This window comes from Vipera berus, assembly GCF_964194415.1.
Source record: "Vipera berus genome assembly, chromosome: 3".
In the NCBI taxonomy this organism is placed as follows: domain Eukaryota; kingdom Metazoa; phylum Chordata; class Lepidosauria; order Squamata; family Viperidae; genus Vipera; species Vipera berus.
This window is the reverse complement of record NC_138204.1, coordinates 542436-564049: the sequence shown is the minus strand read 5'-3', so window position 1 is coordinate 564049 and position 21614 is coordinate 542436. Positions and strand designations below refer to the sequence as shown.

At 60.7% G+C, this 21614-nt stretch overlaps 2 protein-coding genes across 6 annotated transcripts; one reads left to right on the top strand and one right to left on the bottom strand.

The window, feature by feature from the left end:
* Window positions 1-31: 31 nt before the first annotated feature.
* On the top strand, window positions 32-7239 carry CTSA (cathepsin A). 2 transcript variants are annotated; one of them, XM_081324903.1, is made up of 15 exons: window positions 32-274; window positions 1277-1464; window positions 1545-1656; window positions 1983-2033; window positions 2163-2249; window positions 2333-2488; window positions 2899-2990; window positions 3077-3161; window positions 3240-3331; window positions 3474-3552; window positions 4334-4479; window positions 4564-4639; window positions 4934-5023; window positions 5790-5894; window positions 6816-7239. In XM_081324903.1, the coding sequence occupies exons 2-15, from the start codon at window positions 1277-1279 to the stop codon at window positions 6897-6899; spliced, it is 1443 nt and encodes a 480-aa protein (XP_081181029.1). In that variant the 5' UTR covers window positions 32-274; the 3' UTR covers window positions 6900-7239. The 2 variants fall into 2 exon arrangements, with proteins under 2 accessions (XP_081181029.1, XP_081181028.1); XM_081324902.1 differs by lacking the exon at window positions 32-274 and adding an exon at window positions 814-1126.
* Window positions 7240-8814: 1575 nt separating this feature from the next.
* On the bottom strand, window positions 8815-20577 carry PLTP (phospholipid transfer protein). 4 transcript variants are annotated; one of them, XM_081324528.1, is made up of 16 exons: window positions 20475-20577; window positions 18090-18213; window positions 17769-17868; window positions 15851-15979; window positions 14936-15091; window positions 14541-14604; window positions 12668-12731; window positions 12458-12549; window positions 10979-11155; window positions 10770-10829; window positions 10051-10215; window positions 9772-9839; window positions 9625-9667; window positions 9411-9474; window positions 9164-9240; window positions 8815-9049 (listed from the first exon to the last, which is right to left on the bottom strand). In XM_081324528.1, exons 2-16 carry the CDS (start codon window positions 18199-18201, stop codon window positions 8942-8944), a joined length of 1479 nt encoding a protein of 492 aa, XP_081180654.1. In that variant the 5' UTR covers window positions 18202-18213; window positions 20475-20577; the 3' UTR covers window positions 8815-8941. The 4 variants fall into 4 exon arrangements, with proteins under 4 accessions (XP_081180654.1, XP_081180653.1, XP_081180656.1 ...); XM_081324527.1 differs by lacking the exon at window positions 20475-20577 and adding an exon at window positions 20349-20430; XM_081324530.1 differs by lacking the exon at window positions 20475-20577 and adding an exon at window positions 19889-20098.
* Between the last annotated feature and the right edge of the window lie 1037 nt (window positions 20578-21614).

Genomic DNA, 21614 nt, shown 5'->3' with positions numbered 1-21614 from the left:
TAGGACACACGCACGCAGCGGTCTTCCCTGAACGTGGCACCGTGGCCCGCCGAGGAGGGGCGGGGGGCAGCAGCAGCTGGCCCACGAAAGCAGCCCGGCGCCTCAGAGTCCCGGCCCGGCCCGGGCGCGGGATCAGGTGCAGGCGGGAGGCTCCAGCAGCAGCTCGGACACGCCGCCGGACTTCAGCGGCTGCTCAGCCGGACGCTCGGAGCGGTTCTGCCCGGCCTGAGACGGTCTCCTCCTCCAACGTCTCCGGCGATTCTCCGTCCTCCAGGTCCCAAAGATGCTTCTTTTTCAGGAGGCCACTGGGCATTCTTGTTTTTCTCCGAAGACGTTTCGCTTCTTACCGAAGAAGCTTCCCCGGCTCTGACCGAATCCCTCCATTCCCCACCATCCAGTCAGAGCCGAAGAAGCTTCTGGGATGAGAAGCGAAACGTCTTCGGAGAGAAACAAGAAAGCCAGTCGCCTCCTGAAAAAAGCACCTTCGCGTCTTCTCGTCCGAGCAAAGCCCCCGAGTCAGGGCGCGGCCGCAGCGCGGCAGCCTTTCCTCCGCCTCTCCGCGGGGGCGCCCGGCTTCCAGGGGCCTCGCTCTTGCCTGCGCCCCCCCCGCCCAACTCCACCCGGGGCCGCAGCAAAGGTGCGGCTGGGCCAGCCGGACGCGAGGAACTGTCCGGCCCCCGGCCCCTCCGCGCTGCGCCCCGCCGATCAGGGCCGAAGCAGCCGTCCCTGCCCGCCCACCCCCGACCCCCCCTCCACCCGCGGCGTCTGCGGAGCTTCTGGGGCGCCGCGGAGCAGCAGCGCCTCCGCCCCAGCCCGGCGCGGGGGGAGCAGGCGGGGGGGGGCAGGGCTGCGGGGGCTCCGAGCGGGAGGGGGCGGGGGGCTCCCGGGAGTCCCGGCCGGCGCCCGACTCAGCCCCGCCGCCGCCGCCTCTGCAGCGGGGCCAGGACCCTCCCGGGGGCGGGGCGAGGCGGCGCGCCGCCCCGATTGGCCGCTGCCGGCTCTGGCCCCGCCCCTCCCGTCAAGTGACCAGGGCCCGGCGGGGAGCGGCAGTCACGTGCGCCCGGTTGCCGCTGCAGGAGCCGCCGCCGCCGCCGCCGCCCGAGGAGCCCCCCCGCCCCGTGGCCAGGTGAGCCCCGCCGGGAGCCGCGGAGGGGCGCCCCGGACTCGCCGCCGTCGGGACCCCCGGGGCTCGGGAGCCGGGCGGGCGGGGGCAGCCTCCTCCCGCGGGAGCCCCCGGAGGGTCCTGACCGCCCGCCCGCCCGGCGCTTCCCCGCAGATGCCTCTCGCGCCGCCGCCGCCGCCGCTGCTGCTGCTGCTCCTGGGCGCCTTGGCCGCCGCCGCCCGGTCCGGCTCGCCCTCGTCCAAGCACGCCATCGCCTTCCTGCCGGGGCTGCCCAAGCAGGCGGCCTTCGAGCAGTACACGGGCTACCTGAGCGTGGACGGCGACAAGCACCTGCACTACTGGTAGGCGGGCGGCTGACCGGCGGGGGGGGGTGCGGGGCGGGTCGAGGCGCCCCTCCGACGCGGCTTCTCCCTCCCGGCAGGTTCGTGGAGGCTCAGGAGGCGGGCGAGGAGAAGCCGCTGGTGCTGTGGCTGAACGGGGGTCCCGGCTGCAGCTCCGTCGCCGGCCTTTTGACCGAGCACGGGCCCTTCACGGTCAGTAGCCCCCCCCCGCCCTCGTAAGGGCCGCGTATGGGTGTGGGGAGGCGGGCGGAAGCCCCCCTCCCTGGTCCTCCCTGCCCTCAGGCTTGGGCAGCTCCCCTCCTGCTTTCCTGTGGGGGGGAGCTGGGGGGGCCGGCTCTTGTGTCTCTCACATTTGTGAGGTCACACTCCCCCCTGCCACTGTTGCCTCACTTGGCAGCGGCTCCTGTGCCATCCAAGGCACCCGGGGGCGGGGGGGGGGCAAGAGGCTGGTCATCAGGCAGAGGGGCTGTGGGCATTCTGGGGGTCTTTGCTGAGGAGGGTCACTTGCTCCCTTTTAGGTCCAGCCAGACGGGGCCAGCTTGACGTATAACGAATACGCCTGGAATAAGGTGAGCCCCCGGCCCTGAAAGCTTGGCTGGAGCACCTCCTGCCCCCCCACCCGGAAGGCCTGAGAGGCAGGGGCAGGATGAGGCGCACACACGCCCCCTGGAGCCTCACCCCTCCTTGTCCCCCTCCAGCTCGCTCACATTCTGTACCTGGAGTCCCCGGTTGGCGTGGGCTACTCCTACTCGGACACCCAAGATTATCGGACAAACGACACAGAGGTAGGTGCTGGCCCTTGCCCGCGGCTCTGCCCTCCTTGCCCCATCTGGCTCTGGGCCTGGCACGTGCCTCTTCCCCGCTGCAGGTGGCCCGCGTCAACTACCTGGCCTTGAAAGAGTTCTTCAGCCTCTTTCCGGAGCACCTGCCCAAAGACCTTTACCTGGCCGGGGAGAGCTATGGCGGGGTCTACATCCCCACCTTGGCGCAGTGGGTCATGCAGGACGCCAGCCTCAAGCTGAAGGTGGGTGTGCCAGGGCACTGCAGCCCCGGAGCAGTCTCCCCCGGAGCCTGGCATTAAGTGGGCATGGAGGGAAACGGGTGGTGGCCGCAGGGCTGCCCGGCGGCATTGCCCCTGGCACTGGGCAGCTCTGCAGGCTGGCAAAACCAGATTTTTACCCCAGCAGCAAGAGCTGCACTGGCTGCTTCTGCCTGAGCCTCGCTTGAGCTGCTCTTTTGCAGAACCAAAACCAGGGTGTGGTGCAAGCTTCCTCAGCCCGCGCACGCGCACGCCCACGCACACACCCCGTTTCCCTGCCCTGGGGAGGGCCTGACAGCCAACAGCCAGCCAGCTCCTCTTGTCTTGGGCACGTGGGGGGGAGGGAAGGGAATTGTGGTGAGGGGCTGCTGGTGGTCACTGGGCCTGCCTTTCAGGGCCTCTCGGTGGGCAATGGGCTGTCCTGCTACGAGACCAACGACAACTCCCTGGTTTATTTCGCCTACTACCACGGCCTCCTGGGGAAACGGTGAGCCTCTGCCCGGGGCCCAGAGGGGAGGGGCGGGTGCTGCGGCCCCCAAGGCGGCTGAGGGACCCTCTGCTTCTCCCCCGCAGGCTCTGGGACGACCTGCAGCGCTACTGCTGCTCCGAAGGGAAGTGCGACTTCCACAAAAGCTCAAATGTGAACTGCACGGCTACTGTGAGTGGGGAGAACCGCCGGGGCTGGGCCGGGGGGGCGGGCGGGGGAGAGGTCAGCCCACTCTCTTGTTCCCCACAGATGGTCGAGGTGATCCAGATTGTGGACGAATCGGGCCTCAACATCTACAACCTCTATGCCCCCTGCGCTGGGGGGGTGCCAGGAAAGTACAGGTGAGTGCCTGGCGCTTTGCAGGCTGCCCTCCTTTCTTCCCCCCCCTCCGGTTCCTTGGCCCCTGGGAGAGGCCGGCAGGGCTCCCCCCGGGTGGAGGATGCGGGTCCTCGGAAGGCCGCTCAGCCCTTGCCCACCTTGCAGTTACCTGGACGGGACCATCGTCACTCACGACCTGGGCAACAGCTTCATCCGGCACCCGGCCCGAAGCCTCTGGAGGCAGGTGAGGAGAAGCCGCTTGGGAGGCGATGGGGGGGGCTGGGCATGAGCCCTGCTGAGGAGGAAGGGTTGGGGGTCTCGCAGGTGCTGCAGGGACCCTTCACTTCTGGGGGTGGTCTCTGGGAACACCCAAGAGGGTGAGACAAGACCCAGGCTGTCTGAAATGGCCTAGAGAGCAGAGCGAAGGCTCCTATGGGCTTCTCTGCCCCGGATTTAAGCCAGTTCCCCAAAAACCCCGGGGGGGAGGGGGAGGGGGAGGGGGAGGGGGAGGAGAGGAAGCGGCCTTTTGATCTCAGAGGCTGTGGCTTCCTCCCTTCCTTCATGCAGCTTTCCTCTGCCCTCTGGAGGGCCTGAAAGCAGCTGACCAAAGAGGGAGGGAGGGAGGGAGGGAAGGAAGGAAGGAGAGGGAAGGAAGGAAGGAAGGGGAGAAGGAACAAAGGAAGGGGAGGGAAGGAAGGAAGGAAGGGAAAGAAAGAAGGAGAGGAAGGGGAGGAAGGAACAAAGAGTAAGGGAGAAGGAAGGAAGGAAGGAAGGAAGGAAGGAAGGAAGGAAGGAAGGAAGGAAGGAAGGAAGGAAGGGGAGGGAGGGAAGGAAAGGAGAGGAGGGAGAAGGAAGGGTGAACGAGTGAAGCGAGTGAATGAAAGAGGGAATTGAAGTGAATGGATGAAAGGATGGAGATGCCCGTGTGTGTGTGTGTGTGTGTGTGTGTGTGTGTGTGTGTGTGTGTGTCGGGGGTGGGGGGTGGGAAGCGGCCTGGAGTGGCATCGGCTGGCCCTTCTCCCCAGAATCTGCTGAAGCTGCAGGGGGCCAACCCGGTGCGCCTGGACCCCCCCTGCATGAACACCACGGGCCTCACCCGCTACCTGAACGATCCCCAAGTGCGCCTGGCCCTGCACATTGAGGACGGCGCCCCCGCCTGGGAGATCTGCAGGTGAGGGGGCCGCGAGCAGCTCCTGCTGCCTCCGGGGAGGGGGGGCTTCTGCAGGCCACCCCTAATTGGGCCCCCTTTTCCCAGCTTTGACGTCAGCCGTGGCTACAAGCGCCTCTACACCCAGATGAATGACCAGTACCTGAAGCTGCTCAGCACGGGGGTGAGTGGCTGGGGGGGGGAGTGCTCCTTGCTGTCCTGCCCCCCCAGCAGGGGAGGGGAAACCAGGCTGGCCCTCCTAACCCTGACCGTCTTTCTTTTCCTTTCTTTTTTTCTTCCTCCCTCCCTCCCTCCCTCCCCTTTTTTCTTCCTTCCTTCTTCCTTTCTTTTGAAAATTTATATTGCCACCTGCTTGCACATGGCTACTCAAGGCAGCTTACGTAAAAGCGCAATATAAAATAAAAGCAAAAGTAATAACGATAAAAACAATGAAATAACACCCCCGCCTTCTCTGCAGAAATACCGCATCCTGCTGTACAATGGCGATGTGGACATGGCCTGCAACTTCCTGGGGGACGAGTGGTTCGTGGAGTCCCTGCAGCAGAAGGTGGGCTGGGCTGGGCGGGCTGGGGTCCGTCTCTGGGCGGCCCTGGGGAGGAAAGGCCCCCCGTGGCCCCTGGGTCCAGGTGGGGTGGGGGCCAAACCTGGCGCCCCCTGCTGTGCTCTGGGCAGGCGCCCGGCCGTCTCTTTGGAAGGAGCCACTCGGTCCCCCTTCTACCGGTAGTCCTGAACTTACGACCACAGTTGAGCCCCAAATTTCTGTCGCTAAGCAAGACAGTTGTTAAGTGAGGCCTGACCCATTTTATGCCCTTTCGTTGCCACGGTTGCGAAGTGAATCAGTGCAGTTGTTAAGCTAATCACACGGCTGTAAAGTGAACACGGCTTCCCGTTGACATTGGTTGTCAGAAGGTCGCAAAAGGGGATCCCCTGACCCCGGGATGCTGCGACCGTCATAAATACGAGTCAGTGGCCAAGTGTCTGAATTCTGATCACGTGACCCTGGGGGGTGCTGCAACGGTCGTGTGAAAAACAGTCCCAAGTCTTTTTTTTTCAGTGCTGCTGTAACTTTGAACAATCACTAAATGAATGGTTGTAAGTTGAGGATTACCCGAATGTAGCCACCTTGCAGGGAGATGGGCAGCATAGCTATTGAATAATAAGGGACACGTAAACAGAAGGGAATTGACCCTTTGGGCTGGGGGCTCAGGAATTCTGGGGCAGCGCCTGCGAGGGGGATTCCTTGCCAGCTTCCCCCGGGACCCTCCCCCCTTGCCTGTGCTTCCCTCACGGCTGCCCGGTCCTCTCGCCGGCAGGTGGAGGTGGCCCGGAGGCCTTGGATCTTCACGGACGAGGACGGCCAGGAGCAGATTGGCGGCTTCGTGAAGGAGTTCTCCAACATCGCCTTCCTCACTGTCAAGGTAACTTGCGTGCAGGAGCAAAGCCTGTCCCTCCCCTCCCGGGCTCTCGGTGAGCCTCCCTGCCAACCGTCCCGCTGGCACCTGCAGCCACAGGAGTTCGGGACATTCTTTTACCAGGAGTATAACTTTACTGATAACTCCACATAGGCGCAGAAGTAGCAGCGCCAGTTCTACAGTTTTTGCGCGAAACCGTAGGTAAAATAGGTAAATCGTAGCGAATCTCTGCCGCTCGGGTGGAGGAGGTGGGTGGAGGTTCGTTCTCTGAGATTCTGGGTGGGTTTCCGAGCATTTCGTTACCAGGCTGGGTAATGACTTCAGCTGAGCTTGAAGGATGTCAGTGTTGGTGTTCTGTTTAAAAGGGCTTCAGGTGGGGGTATGTCGAGTGAGGGTCTTGTGATCAGAGAGATGACTCTCGCCTCCCGAGGAGCCTGACCTGTGGCAACCTCCCCATCACGAGACCCTCCCCAGCCTTTCTCTGATGACTCATGACAAGACCCTCGCTCGATACACCCACATCTGAAGCCCTTATAAATAATCCACTGACACATACGCTGCTGAAGATGTTACCTAGCCTGGCAACGAAATGTTCGGAAACCGACCTACAAGCTCGGAGAATGAACCTCCACCCTCAGAAGTAAAACCCCCTTTTCCCCCTGGACTTCCTCGTGGCCCATTGCCCACCAATCAATTGCATTCGTTTTGTTTTGGGAACAACCTGAGCGCCTCAGACATTTTCCCAGCATTTGACCTTGGGTGTTGGGACCGTCCCAGGCTACATCAGGCTCCCTTGCATTCCTCAATTCCTTCCCTTGCATTCCAACACTTTCCCTCCCTCCTTCCTGTTCCTGTTCTCTGGTTGTGAAGCAGGGGGGCGTGGTAGGTCAGCCATGACACCACCACCTTTGCTTGGTCTCTCCGCAGGGCGCCGGCCACATGGTGCCCACCGACCGGCCACGACCGGCCTTCAACATGTTCCAGCGGTTCCTCACCCGGCAGCCCTTCTAAGCCCAGGAGGAGGCTCTTTCCTGGGGAGTCTGGCCCCTCCCTCTGTGGTGTGGCTTCAAGGAGCAGCTCCTGACTGGCCCTTTGTGGAAGTCTGGAGGGAATCGGGCCCTTGGCAGGCCCTCTGGCACGGCCCCATCTCCCCTCGCCCTTCTCTGCGCATTTGCACTGTCCTCAGGGAGGAAGCCAGTCCCTCCCTCTCCTCCCGGAGGGGAAAGGGGGGACCATTTCTCAGCCTTCGTTCTGATTACTCTTGAAGGAGGAACTCAGCGTGAGGTCAAGAGCGGTCATGTTCTCCTTCCTGGTCCAAACAAGCGATTAAACTTATTTTTCTAATGGACAAGGAGCAGGGTGATTGATAGGGGGCGAAGAGGTTGCCTTGACTGCAGAGCTGGGTCTGGGGATGGGGCTCCATCGCTGGAGGCCTTTAAGAAGAGACTGGACAGCCATTGGTCTAGAATGGTATAGGGGAAGGGTGTCCAACCTTGAGAATTTTAAGACTTGTGGACTACAACTCCTAGAATTCCCCAGCCAACATAGCTGGTGTTGCAGTCCACAAGTCTTAAAAAGTTCCAAGGTTGGACGTCCCTGCTTTCAGATCTCCTGCTTGAACAAGGGGTTGGACCAGTGATGGGATTCAAATTCCTGAACAACTGGTTCTCTGCATGGACACCGCTTCCGGAAGTTTGTTCTGGGTCTGGGCCTCCGAGGCCCAGAACGGACTTCTGGAAGTGGCATCCACGCACTTCCGTTGAGCCGTTCTGGGCCTCCGAGGCCTGCCCATCTCAGAACAGACTTCCGGAAGTGAGCGAAAAAGGGCCAGGGCTTCAGCTGGTTCTCCAAAGTCAACAAAAAATTAGCTACCGGTTCCGCCGAACTGGTGCAAACCAGCTGAATCCCACCACTGGGTTGGACTAGAAGACCTCCAAGGTCCCTTCCAAATGTTCTTCTGTTATTATCCTCAGCCCTTCCTTGCTCTTTCCTTCCTTCCCACCTCCAGCCCTGCCCTCTGGGCTGCCCCCAGAAGCAGCTTGTGGGGGGGGAACAGCAGCCAAGGGGGGGGTTTCTCCAGGAGCGGCAGAGCTGGGCAGCCCGCAGGAGTGCCAGCCTCCGGGGCCTCACCAGCTGCAGCACCCGGGGTTCTGGCACAGCCGTGCCCCCCCCTCCAGGAAGGGGACGCCTGCTTCAGGGGCTGCCGAGAGCCCCAGGCAGCTGCAGCAGCTCTCACTGCCCCACCCACCCGCCAGCTGCCTCTCCCAAATTAAGTGGGGGGCTGTGCCAAGCCGGTTGTGCCCTGCGGAGGGGGAGGTGGCCGGGCAGGCGCCTGTCTGACTATCCCGAGTCTGCAGCTTCTGGAGCTCTGTTGCGTCTTTCAGCAACCGTTCAGTCTCCCCTTTAGGGCTGGGGAAGGAATGGGGGGCTTAGGATTTTGGGGCGCTGCTGCCAGGTGAGCCTGGTTCAGTCCAAGAGCAGTTTGGACTCTCTGAGCAGCCAACACAAAGATGTCTGACTTGGGGGTGCGAGCTCTGCCCCCCTCGCCGCCCCCCAGCGGTGCCTAAATCCAGTCAAGGCCTTTTTGGTTGAAATCCAAAGGTGGTGCAGCGGTTGTGCTGAGCCTCTTCCCTGGCCTGGATGGACCACCAAGACTTTGGCCCCATCTGCATCTTCTCGGCAGGAGGGGGTGGTCTACGATGGAACAGATGGTGGGGGCTCCCCTTTGCTGGGGGAGAAGTCTGGGGTCCTGGGGGGAGGGGCTTGTCCCAGAGGGGCCTCTGATTCCCTGGATCTGCAGAGCAAGGCAGGAGGCCTCCGTTCATCTTTCCAGTGGCTGGGCCAGCCTACCTGGTGGGGCCGTTGTAGGGATCGGAGCCCACCCCACGTGCGACCCCTTGCTTAAGACAGGAGGCAGAATCGGGCAACGTAGCTCTTTATTCAGCTGTCCCAGAGGCTTACAAAGACCCTGGTGTCCAGCAGGGCAGAGGAGCCCCCCTGGCTGGGGCAGGCAGATGACGCTCGAAGCAGGTGGGGGGCGAGATGCAGGGCCCCTACGCAGCCCTGGGGGCCAGGGAAGGGCCGGGTGTCTCCTGGAGCTTCTTGATGACCTCCCGCAGCCCTTTGGTGAATTGCAGGTCGGCCCCGATGGTGAGGTAGCCCTGGAGAGACAAGCAGGAGGGTGGGTGGGCTTGGGGGGCGCAGAGCGTCCCAGCTCCATGGGTCCTTCCTGGAGGGGCTCTGCAGGCAGCCTGGGTGGGAGGGGTCCTACTTACCGAGTGGCTCCTGATGGCCTCCTTGGTAAAGTCCATGCCTTCAGGCAGGGGGATCTGGACCCCCCTCTTGGTGTTCTCTGCAAGGAAAAGGAGGGACTTGGCTGGTCTTGGGCACTGCTGAGTCGTCGGAGTGTGCACACCAACGTGCTTCACCCCACGGCCACTCTTCTGCAGCCCACCCGCCAAGAGGCAAAGGATCAAGCTCCCTGCCCCCACAGAGCTGCCCCACGTGCCCCCACGTGCCTACCGTTGATGAAGGGCATGATGGTCATTTGCAGCAGCGTCTTCAGGGGGGCTTGCAGGGGGAGGAGCTGGGGGGGCAGAGGGGAGAGGGGCTGGGAACAGTCCAGTCTAGCACCTTTTGGCTGGGGGGGGGGACTAAGCTCAGCCCCTCCCCCAGCGGTCAGGACAGGCTTGGCTCCTGTCTCTGCCCCTCCCTTGCCTGACTCTAAAAGACTTACTGCCAAAGATTCAAAGGCCGACTGGGTGGAGTAGATCCGGAACCTGAAGGGGGGGGGAGAGAGAAGGGGGGTGAGGGCCAGAAACTCTACCAAATTTGGGGCACTGGTCACTCCCACACCTGCACCCCCAGGGACCCCCAGCGCTACCTTCGGAGGTCCAGCTGCACCCGGAGGGCCTTATTGTGAAGCACCACCTTGGCGCTTAGGCGGGATTCCTGTGGGGGGAGAGGCCACAATGGGGGAGGGCCACCCAGACCACGGCCTGCAGACCCCTCCCTCAGCTCTGCCCCCCATCGGACCTCCTGGATCTTAGAGGCCCCGTCCCCACCCCCATCCCAGGAGGATGCCCCTTGCCCCGCACCAGGAGCGATGGGAAGGATGAAAACCCGCCCCCCAGGGCAGGGGGTCCCAGGGCGGTGGGCTTACCATGGTCAGGCTGGAAAGCAGAACCGGGGGTTGCTCCGGGGGGGCCAAGAGGATGTTGAGCAGGGCTGTGACGGAGACGGACGTGCCGGAGGTCCGGATGGTGCAGCGAGGGGCTTCGGTGACCTGCAGCTTCAAGGCCAGAGGCGCGTCCGCCACATTGGGGTCCTGGGTTAGAAGACGGGGGGGGGATGATTAGCCCAGGGGCCGGGCCGAAAGACAACCGGACCCTGCTGGATTTCCCTGGGGGAAAGGGCAAAAAAGGAACCAGAAACTGCTTTGTGGCTTTCGGGGAGCTTATTCAGCCCGCTAGTAATAAGGAATTGAAAATAAAACTGGATTCCCACCCTGGAAGGCAGGTGGCCATAATGGGGGGGGGTGTTGCTTCAGAAGAACCGTAAAGGGGAAGCGGACGAAGGTAAATTGGGGCTGGGGGGAAAGCAGGCTCCCTTTGTAAGTTACGGTGCAAAACTGGACGGCAGAACTGAGGGCAGAAATCTGGAGAAAATAATGTTACGACGGCCGGTTATTACGGGTCGCTGCATGATCAGCAAGGGATTATGATTACATTTGCCACCCATCTCGCTTCGAAACGAGAAGATTCCTACGAGACCGGGGTCCTTCCTGCAAAATCCCCTCCTTCCAATCTCTCTCTCTCTCTCTCTCTCTCTCTCTCTCTCTCTCACACTCACACACACACACACACACACACACACCCTTACCAACAGCATGATGCTCCCGAAGAAAGAGGCTCGCAGCAAAACTTGCAAATCCTTTGGCACCTGCAATGAGGGATGGAGGGGGGGGCGTGAGAGGCAGGCGAGGGGCAGCAGCTTTACCCCTGCACCCCCCCACACACCAGCCGTCTCTCCCTCTGCCACGGCCCCTCGGAGAGACCCCCCACCCCACCCGGCCAGCCAGCCCAGCCTACCTCGTCCCCTGCAAACTCCATGTTCAGGACCCCCGCCCGGTAGTAGGAGAAGAGGGCGGAGTCGAAGAAATACTCGGAGAGCCCCATGTACACCATGCGCTCCGTCTCCCTCAGGAGGGGCTCCGGGGACAGGTTGGGGAGGGTCTCGTTCTCCTCTCGCAGCGGGAAGAACATGCCCTGCCAGCGGAAGAAGGCGCCGCCGGGTCACCCCGGGCCTTGGGGGCCCCAGCCCCCCAACCCACCCATTGCTGCGATCTGGGACAGAGCTGAGCCACACGTACATGCCGGCAGTTGGGGTCAAGGAGGGTCAGTTCGTTTATTGACCGTTCAAAGTTACAACAGCACTGAAAAAGTGACTCATGGCTGTTTTTCACTCTTACGACCTTTGTTGCAGCCTCCCCCTGGTCACGTGATCAAAATTCAGGCACTTGGCAACTGACTCGTACTTATGACAGTTGCAGTGTCCCGGGATCCCGGGATCCTCTTTTGCGACCTTCTGACAAGCCAAGTCAGGGGGAAGTCAGATTCACTTAACGACCGTGTTACTAATTTAACAACTGCAGTGATTTGCCTAACAATTGAAGTCATAAAAGGGGGCAAAGTTAACAACTTAACAAATTAGAACTCTTGGGCTGAATTGTGTCATAGACCGAGGACTTACCTGCATTCTGAGGATCTATGGCAGGGGTCTTCAACCTTGGCCCTTTGATGACTGGTGGACTTCAACTCCCAGAATTCCTCAGTCAGCCACGCATGCCTGGCTGAGGAATTCTGGGAGTTGAAGTCCACCAGTCATCAAAGGGCCAAGGTTGAAGACCCCTGATCTACGGAGATGCTCAATCCAAAAGGCAACTGGATTTTCTTCATTGTTTTTTCTTTCTTTGAAAAAGTTTTGCTTCTCATCCAAGAAGCTTTTTCAGTTCTAAGTTATAACTGAAGAAGCTTCTTGGATGGGCAGCCAGACTCTTCAAAGCAAAACAAGGAAGTCCCGTTGCCTTTTGGAAACTCACCCCTGGGATTCCCCATGAAGGCATGTACTGACTCCCCTCTCTGTATGTTGGCATTACCAAATAAAAAACAAACAAAAACCTAGCTTTTGCCAGCTATCGGGAAGGAAGGCAGCCCAGAGTGAGGCAACCAGCCATAAAACGTGGCTGTGCTTCGCATTTGGCAGCACTGAGGATGACTAAGCTGCCCATCCCAATTTCTCTTCGATGCCACATCCCACAAGGCAAGGATCCCCAAACTTTCCAGCTTTGCGGACCAGAGGGAGGGGGAGAGCACAGCCCCATTTACATAAGTGGCAAGCACTTGTGCACGTGATGGAGCTTCATGCGTGCGCACGAGTGCCTGCCATTCAAGCAGATGGAGCTGCACACCCACCCTGGCCCGCCGTTCGCGCGGGCCAGTTCTGAACGTGTTGGGCGTTGGGGACCCCTGCCATAAGGGAGCCCTCTGCGTGGGGCGCTCAGCGGGTACCTTGAAATCCAGGTCTATGTTCTCCGTGGTGACACGGGGGTCGCTGAGGAGGGAGTAGTCGCTGCCAACGTGTTTGTCCACAGGATTGCGCACTGGGGAAGGAGAAGGAGGAGAAAGCAGCTGAGGAGACTGTGGCACCAGGCCTGCCCCGGGCCCAGAGTTCTCCCTCCCTCTTCTTTGGCAGGAAAAGGCAGGCTGCCCACCACTCACCGGGCACCGTGTCCAGCAGGGAGTTGAGCAGCACCAGCCCTGCGTGGTTGAGCGCTGGGCAGATCTGAAAGGCAGGCAGAAGCGTCAGAGCGGCTGGGAAGAGGGCAGGAACAGCCGCCCTCCAGGAGTGGCGGGTGCCCATCGCTGGAGGTTTTCAAGAAAAGATTGGACAGGATGGTATAAGGACTCCTGCCCTGGGTAGGGGGGCAGGGGGGTTGGTCTAGAACAGGGCTTTTCAACCTTTTCACTCATTATACCAATTTTAGGATATGGCAACATCCGAGTACCACCAGTCACCTAGCGAGGTGTCAAAAACTTGATGACCAAAAAAAAAGGGAAAAAGTGATGAAGTACAGGTAGTCCTCAACTTACAACAGTTCGCTTAGTGATTGTTCAAAATTACAATGGCACTGAAAAAAGTGCCCCCCAAACCACAGCCGAGCAAGACACCCGCCTGCCCGCCCGGCGGCGCTTTTCCTCCTGTCAGAGGTTTTCATTGTTGTGAGCATTTCTGTTGAGGATTGGCAGGAGGGGTAGTGTGGTGCGGTTTTTATTCCTCCCGTCTGCTGGGTGGTTGCAGCAGGTTTTGGTCACTTCATCCTGGGACACGTGAAGTGACCGTCATAAATATGAATCAGTTGCCAAGCATCTGAATGTAAATCACAAGACCCTGGAGATGCTGCAACATTCCAGCTGATTGGTACTTCTTCATGGCTCAGCAGAAGCACCAGGATCAGCACCGAGCTCCAGCTGGAGCCTGGCACTGATCCTGGCGCTTCCGCTGAGCCCTGACAGCCCTGAAGAAGCACAGATCCTGGCACTTCCCCTGAGCCCTGACAGCCCTGCAGCTGCAGCCATCTCTTGCTCAGGCTTGTGCGGTGCTGCCACCGGTTCAGCTCATTCCCCTCTTCCGCTACCACTTTTCTAGGATGGTCATGTACCACCTGCCAGGTGCCAATGTACCACAGGTGGTACCCATACCAAAGGTTGAAAAGCCCAGGTCTAGAAGACCTCCAAGGTCCCTTCCAACTCTGTGATTCTATGAAGTGCTGGGTAGGGGGCGTCCAAACGGGTTCTTTACCTTGGCTGGCCCTAAACTCCTACTGGTGCCAGGTGTGGAGCCCCAATCGTCTCTTCCCTAGGACTATTCCAAACAGCAAAGTTCCCTCTGCAGTTGGGACCCCGGAGGACCCCCTGAGAGAAACCCTGGACAGCTGGGAAATTAACGAAGGAGAATCTTTGTGGCTCAGGGTTGAACTGTGCGGGTCCTCGGTGCTCCCCGAGCCGGGTGGTTTTCTTGCAGACGGTTCATGGCCCAACTAGGGAACATCATCAGTGCTAGAAGGGAGGAGGAGGAGGAGGAGGAGGAGGAGGAGGAGGAGGAGGACTGCGGGGTCCTCAGTGCTCCTTTAACTGGGTGATTTTCTTGCAGACATTTCATGACCCAACTAGGAAACATCATCAGTGCTAGAAGGGAGGGGAGGAGGAGGAGGAGGAGGAGGAAGAGGAGGAAGCGAAGGCTCCTTGGGCATCTCAGCAGAGGCTGTGGCTTCATGCAGCTTTCCTCTGCCCTTTGGACCCCCTGAAAGCAGCTGAACCAAACAGGGAGGGAGGGAGGAAGGAAGGGTGAGTGAGTGAGTGAGTGAATGAATGAATGAACGGTAAAGTTCCTTGGTGCTCTCTGAGCTTGGTTGCTTTCTGGCAGATGTTTCATGACCCAACTAGGTAACATCATCAGTGCTGGGCGGGAAATTGCAGGGGTCTATAGGCAAAGTCAGGATGCTCTATACTGGCCTCGGGGGAGACCAGCACACCTGCCAGTCCTGTTCCATTTGCCTTTGCTCAGCCCGGCTCACCTCTGCTTGGTGCTCACCTGTTGACTGAGCAGGTAGCGCACCCCTGTGGTGATCAGTACAGCCAGGAATTCGTACACCTTTCTGGAGAGAGTCAGGAAAGGCGGGTCAAGGCTAAAGACCCCCTTCAGGGTGAAAGCCAGGAATGCCGCCCCTTCCCCACCTGCTTCTCCTGTCAATCAGGACTTTAAAGTTTTCTTCCTTGGAGGAGAGAGTCTGCTTTGTGTCCACGGCTGGCTGCCCCTTGGCAACCCTGGGTCCTGGCATCCCACCCACCTCCCCATGCGTGCCTTCAGTCCTTCATAGGCTGGGCGGGAGGGGTTGACAAAATGGACCCCCCTCCCTCCCTTTCTTCATCAAGAGGGAGGGGCCAGGCCAGCCTCTCCCCGGACACAGAGGGGGCAGGGGCCCTTACCGTAGCGTGCCACTGAATCCCGCGTTCATTCGGGCGATGGAGGCGTTGCAGCTCATGTTGGCGATCTTGAGACGCCCCGCCTGGTCCCGGGAGAGCCTCAGCTGCGTGTGGATGTTGACCCCTTCGGCCCACGTGTTGATGGAGCCGATGTCATAACTGGGCGGCAAGCGGTGGAATAAGTGAGGGGTCTTCATCCACAAGAATGCCCCCCGCCACATGCTTCCCTCTGCGTCCCTAAGACCCCCTCCCTGTGCAGACGGTACAGAAGAGGCCAGTGGTCACATCGAGACCGAGGAGCTCTGGGTTCGAAAGGAAGGACTGCTGGTGGGGGGGGGAGTATATTAGGAGCCTGACTTGGCCCCGTTTTTGTTTCTAACATGGCTGATATTTATGGTTTTAATACGGTTTGTATATTGTTCCTTTTTTTGTCTGTTTGTGTGTGAGCCACCCAGGAATTGATACAGGTAGTCCTCAACTTACGATCACAATTGAATCCAAAACTTATATCGCAAAATGAAACATTTGTTAAGTGAATTTTGCCCCATTTAACGACCTTTCTTGCCACAGTTCTTAAATGAATCACCGCTGTTGTTAAGTCAGTCACACAGTTGTTAAATGACTCTGGCTTCCCCATTATGACTTTGCTCATCAGAAGGTCGCAAAAGGGGATCGCCTGACCCCGGAATGCAGCAACCGTCATAAATAGGAACCAGCTGCCAAGCGGCCGAGTGTTGATCACGTGACCCTGAAGGATGCTGCAACGGTCGTAAATGTGAGAACTGGTCATAAGTCCCTTCTTTTCAGTGATGTAACTTTGAACGGTCACTCAATGAACTGCTGCAAGTGGAGGACTTCCTGTATAAGGGTGGCTATTCAAATGTTTTCAATAAACGAAGGATAAATTAAGCCACTCACAAGAACCAGTAAAGCAGCTGCCGGCGGAAGCGCACCCCGATGGAGCCGTTGTTGATGCGGAAGGCCAGGTACTGCTCCGGCTGGAAGTGCAGCTCGGAGAAGTTCAGCTGCAGGTGAGTCACCTTCACGCTGCAGGGAGAGACCGTCAGGTATGTGTGTGTGGGGGGGGTGTCTCTGCAGGCCAGGCCACCGCCCCCACCCCACCTCCCCACCTGCGCCTGCCCTTGGCCCTCTTGACGCCGGCCCCTGCATCAAGGTGGGTCGGGCTTTTGCACCCCCTGCAAAGAGGCAGAAGCCAAACAGAGGAGATGAATGTGGGGATTCTGGGGCTTCGAAATCAAAGACCCCGGAAGGCTTTCCTCGTTGGCCACCGACCCAGACACCAACGTTCTTGTGGTAACCCTGGGCTACCTCCCGGCCCGGCCTAGCTGGCCCGGCCCGGCCCCAAGCAGAGGCAGGCTGATCTTTTCAATCCTGCAGCGGAATCCATTTTGTATTGCATAATAAGCTGTCACAGAGCCAGGAGTAGGTGAGGCCTACTGGCCTTCTCTGCCTCTTTGAGGAGCTGGTGCAATCAATCCAGTTTTGATCGGTCCCTGCTAAATTCCTGGGGGAGGCCTCCGTATTTTAGGATGGAGGATAGGCAGTTCCCTATGCACACAAGCACGTACACACACAGAGAGAGAGACACACACAGAGACACTCTCTCTCTCTCTCTTATGACAACAGTACCTTTTGGCTGTGTTAATGCCAAACTGATCAGCTCCCCACAGCCAACCAAGTCCCAAAAAGTGCTCGTGCCTAAGCTGCTGCCTGCGTGGGCATCTGTTGCTGCTTGACTTTGTCCCCTGACCTCGGGGGACGGAAGGGGGGCTGCATCTCTCTGGGCTGCTTTAGCTGAGGCTACCTCCACCCCAACTGTTCCCTCAGTTTGCCCCACTCTGCACAATCTAGGGTGGCATTCTGCACAGGCGTCCCCCGCCCGTATCGGCCTGCGGCTGGCGTTGCAACCGCCTGCTCCTGCTAGGCGCTGGCTGGGCAGATGTGTCCCTCAGGGACGGGAGGCTATTCCTAAACTCCCGGGGAGGGCCTTGGGCCTCTCTTGGAGGAGAGTACAGGTAGTCCTTGACTTACGACCACAATGGAGATCAAAATTTATGTTGCTAAGTGAGACAGTTATTTAGTGAGTTTTGCCTCATTTTACGATCTTTCTTGCCACAGCCATTAAGTGAATCACCGCAGTTGTTAAGCTAGTAACACGCTTGTTAAGCGGCTCTGGCTTCCCCGTTGCTGGTCAGAAGGTCACAAAAGGGGATCGCATGACACTGCAACCATCATTAAGTACATGCCGGTTGCTGAGCGTCTGAATTTTGATCATGTGACCACAGGGATGGTGGAACGGTCGTAAGTGTGAAAAACGGTCATAGTCTTTTTTCCAGTGCCCTTGTAACTTTAAACAGTCACTAAGTGAACTGTCGTGAGTGGAAGACTGCCTATTTAAGACTCGCCAGACTGAGGTCAGCCTTGTCGGACGGTCCAGCCAAGAAGCGAAACCCAAAGTCCTGCCTCGAACTCTCTGGTCAGCTGACACTAGCAGATTCTCATAGGGGTGAAAGTGGGCCTCTCCCCTCCTTGCTTAGGCAGCCCAAGAAGCGGGGGGGGGCTGGGGGTCCCTTCTGAGACCTTTGCCAGGCCCCCCTTCCTCCCGCAGGCTCACCTGCCTGTTCTCCGACATTCCCCTGGCTGCAGCTCTTCCCCGCGTCTCCCAAGACCCTTCCCCCTAGTTTCATACCGGGGGATCAAGCGGGCCCGGCTCCTTGCTCAGCCCGGCTCGGTCTGAGCCCGCTTTGGGGTGCGTGGCGGGGGCAGGAGAGGCCAGGGCTGACGGGCCTGCAAGTGCCCGGCCGAGCCAACTCACTTGCTGATGTTGTAGTGGAACCGGCCCTCCTTGCCGTGCAGGTCGGGGATAGAGATGGTCTCCAGCTCCTGCTCCACGAAGCGCAGCCCCTCCTGCTTCACTGCAAGAGACCCCCAGAGGCGTCACTCCCAGGGTCTCCGCTTGCAAGTGGCCCCCGGCCCAAACCAGGCAGCCAGGCCGTGGGGAGGCGACGGGCAGCAGCCACTCCACCCGTGCAGTGCCAGCCAAGCCAGCAGGGGGAAATGGGAGCCCCTCCAAAGCCTGGACTCCCTCCTCCCCAGCCCCTTTTGCCCTCCGGCCCCTCCGCCTGCCTCCGCTTACCCAGCTCCAGGGCCTTGTGGGTGATTCTCATTTTGCAGGCAGGGGTCTGGGCAGCCACGGCGGCTGGGCCCAGCCAGGTCAGCAGCAACAGGAGGCGGCGGCACAGAGGCATGTCAGCTCTTTCCTGCAAGGGGCGGGGGGGGGTGTTTCAGTCTCCAGAGGGAAGTCTGCGCGGGGGGCTCAACTTGGGTCGACCCAGTCCGGAGAGCATCTGCCAAGCACCCCTTTGGGGCACCTGGGTGGGCAGGTTCCTCAAGCCAGGGAACGCCATCTCCCAACGAGATGGGCAGCAGAGTAAGTTGAATGGATGAGTGAATGATTAGATAGATAGGCAGGCAGGCAGGCAGGCAGACAGACAGACAGACAGATAAGGCAGGCAGGGACACAAGGCAGCACCACCAGGCTTCAAAGAGAGCCAGTCCTCCGGGCAGGTGAGGCCACAGATGGACGGCTCTCTGCTGGGGCTGGGGGGGGGGGTCGCCTGCATCCTCTTTCCACCGCCTTGAGGGAGTCCGTGGGCAGAGATCAAGCCGGGGCAGCCAAAGCCTCCCAGCCCGGTCTTCCGGGATGACCCACGGGACTTCTCCCAAAGGCGTCGCAGCGCGCGTCTTTCGGCCCCTTCATCCGCTCTGGTCCCCGCAGAAAGCAGCCGGCCGGGATGCCGGCGTGGGCCCCGCTCCGGCTAGCGCTGCGCTGGGACCCGAGCGAACCCCCCGCCCGACTCTCCCGCCCGAAAGGCCGCGGACGCGGGGCAGGACCCGCTCCCTCGGCGCGCCGATCCCGGCGCTACCCGGCCCGAAGTCGGCTCAGCAGCGCGCAGCCTCGGGCGCTGCTCCCAGGCAGCCGCTTCTGGGAGTCCGGAGCCCGCCCGCCCGCCCTGAACTGAGCGTCCCCGCTCTCCCGGATCCCCGCGGAAGGCGGCCGCTCTCCCGGATCACGCCCGAGAGGCAGCCCGCGCCCGAGGGCGAAGTTTCGCGTCCCCCTGCTGGGTCCCGAGTCCCTGCCCCGCGGAGACGGCCCTTAGCGCGAAGGACCGCGCGGGAACCCTTGGCTGCTTCGGCAGACCCCGCTGCCCGGGACGCTCTCAGGAGTCGGGGCGGTGGGGCTGCGCGGAAAAGGAGAACCCACTCGCCCGCCGCCCCCGCCACACTTGCCGGCTCTCCCGCGGTCTCTTCCCCGGCCACTCGCGCTCTGCCGCCCGCCCGCCGCCTTTATACGCCCTCCCGGCGGCTTTCCGGAGCCCGCCCCAACCGGAGGGAGGGGAGGGGTGGCGAGGGAGAGTCCGGGGGCGCTTGGTCGCCGCTAGCCGGGATGCCGGGGCTCCTCCAGAGGGGCGGGGAGCGCGGAAGCAGCGGCGTCTCTCCTTAAGCGGGGCGAACTTGGCACGAGGGAAGCGCGGGCGGCAGGAGAGAAGTCGCCCCCTTCTTTGCCGGGGCGGGGGAGCGCCCGGCGTCCGGGAGCCGGCAGGGAAGGGACGCCCGCGCAGCCCCCGCCGCGCACCAAACCGGGCTCCCGGCCTCTGTCCCGAGCTGGCCGCTTTCCCGACGAGGGCCCTGCGCTGGGGCTGACAGCGCCCCTTCCCGCGGCCGGGGAGGGAGGGGGGGCAGAGCATCCCCACCCGGACGGCCTAGCGGGATGCCTCCTACGCGGCGGGGGCCGAGAAAGGCGCTCCCCCCCCGTAGGATTGCCCTCCTGCCCTGCGCCGGCCGCCCTTAGGAGAAGGGGGCTGGAGGCCTTTGCAGGGCGGGGACCGACCCCGACCACGCCAGGTCCAGATTCATTGCAGGGGTCCTGTTCACCTCCAGGGTCAGGAGAGCCCGGCCAGGGGGCCGGAAGGGCCGAGCCCTCCTTGGGGGGCTTCCGCCCCTCCGTTACAGGGAGGGAAAGAGCCGGCTGCCTTAATCTCGCCAGGACTCCCCAGGAAACGCGCCCCACATCCTGTCTCCGGGGAGCCGCTTTCCTTTCCTGCAGCGGGGGCTCCTGGGCCGGAAAGCCCGGACGGTGCCCCGCCCTCCCCGCCCGCCGGGAGAATCTTGCTAGAAGTGTCAGCCGCTCGGGGTGAGCTGCCCTGTGGAGGGGCAGCTGTAGTCTGAGCCAAGAACTCTGTGTGATGGGGAGGGGGAGTAGGATGAAAGCATAAGCAAAGCCCCCCCCCCGTCCCTTTTCCTGGACTCCCCCATCTGAGTCTTTTGTAAGACACAACATGGGAGGGAGCTGGGCCCCTGCCAGAGTTTCCCCCCCATGCCTTCATATCTCTACCTTTTTCCAGGCCCAAAGCATGGGCAGCCCTCCCCCATTTTATGCTCTGCCACTCTGGCAGGGAAGGCAGACGCGAGGGGGGGGCTTCATGGCTGAAGGGGGCTCTCCATCTGCTTTCTCACTCACCCACTTCCTCCTTCCAAGTTCTGCCACTCAGCAGTTCTGAGCCCCGCGGCTTCCTCTTCACCCCAAGGACGCCCAGCGGCCACAGGATGTGGGCGACCCAGAGATTCTCCTGCCCCCCCAGCACCAAATCACAACATCTCCTGAGAAACAGAGAGGGAGGGGCGTTCAGGCCCAGAGCGAGTGGAGAGGGTTTGAAGAGGAGGAGGAGGAGGAAGCCCTTTGGCGACACCAGTCCGGCCTGGAAGGGCCAAGCTTCTGGGCAGCCCCCTGACCTTCGGGCGGGCAGCTGCTGGGCGGGAAGGAGGCTCCCCTCCACCCTCCTCGTCCCCAGCCACCCTTCAGCCACTGACACGGGGAGCTCTGGGTAGTGCCCACAACGGTGCCCAGAAAAGCGAGTTTTGGCCCATTTTACAACCCTTCTTGTCACAGTTTTTAAATGAATCAGTGCAGATGTTAAATTAGTTACATGGTCGTTAAGTGAATCTGGCTTCCCTGTTTGACTTTGCTTGCCAGAACAGAACAGAATAGAATATAGAATAACAAAAGACTAGAAAATAGAATAGAATGGAATGGAATAATAGAATCTGGAAGGGACCTTGGAGGTCTTCTAGTCCAGCCCCCTTCTCAAGCAGGAGAACCTACACCAGTGGTGGTGAACCTATGGCACGCGTGTCAGAGGCGGCACTCAGAGCCCTATCTGTGGGCACGCACACCGTCGCCCCAGCCCCGACACCCCCCGTGGCCCCCTCCTCACCAGCAGCCCCCCCAGGAGTCGCCCCAGGCGCAGCCTGCGCAGAGCAATGTGGCCAAGGACATGGCAGCCGGGCAGTGGGGACAAGACTCCGCCCTCCCGCCCCATTGCATGCAGATGCTGCTGCTGGGCGCGGACAGAGGGCATGGCCTCCATGATGATGCTGGGCTGCCTGGGCAATCTGCTGTGGCTGGCCATGGAGGCGGTGGGTGGCCCTGCGGGCAGGAGAGACGGGGGCAGGGCAGGGGCAAGTCCATTTTGGGGCACTCGGTCTCTAAAAGGTTCACCATCACTGATACACCATCTCGGACAGGTGACTGTCCAGGTTGATTGTCATGTCAGGAAGTTTCTCCTTAGTTCCAGGTTGCTTCTCTAAGGTGACCACATGG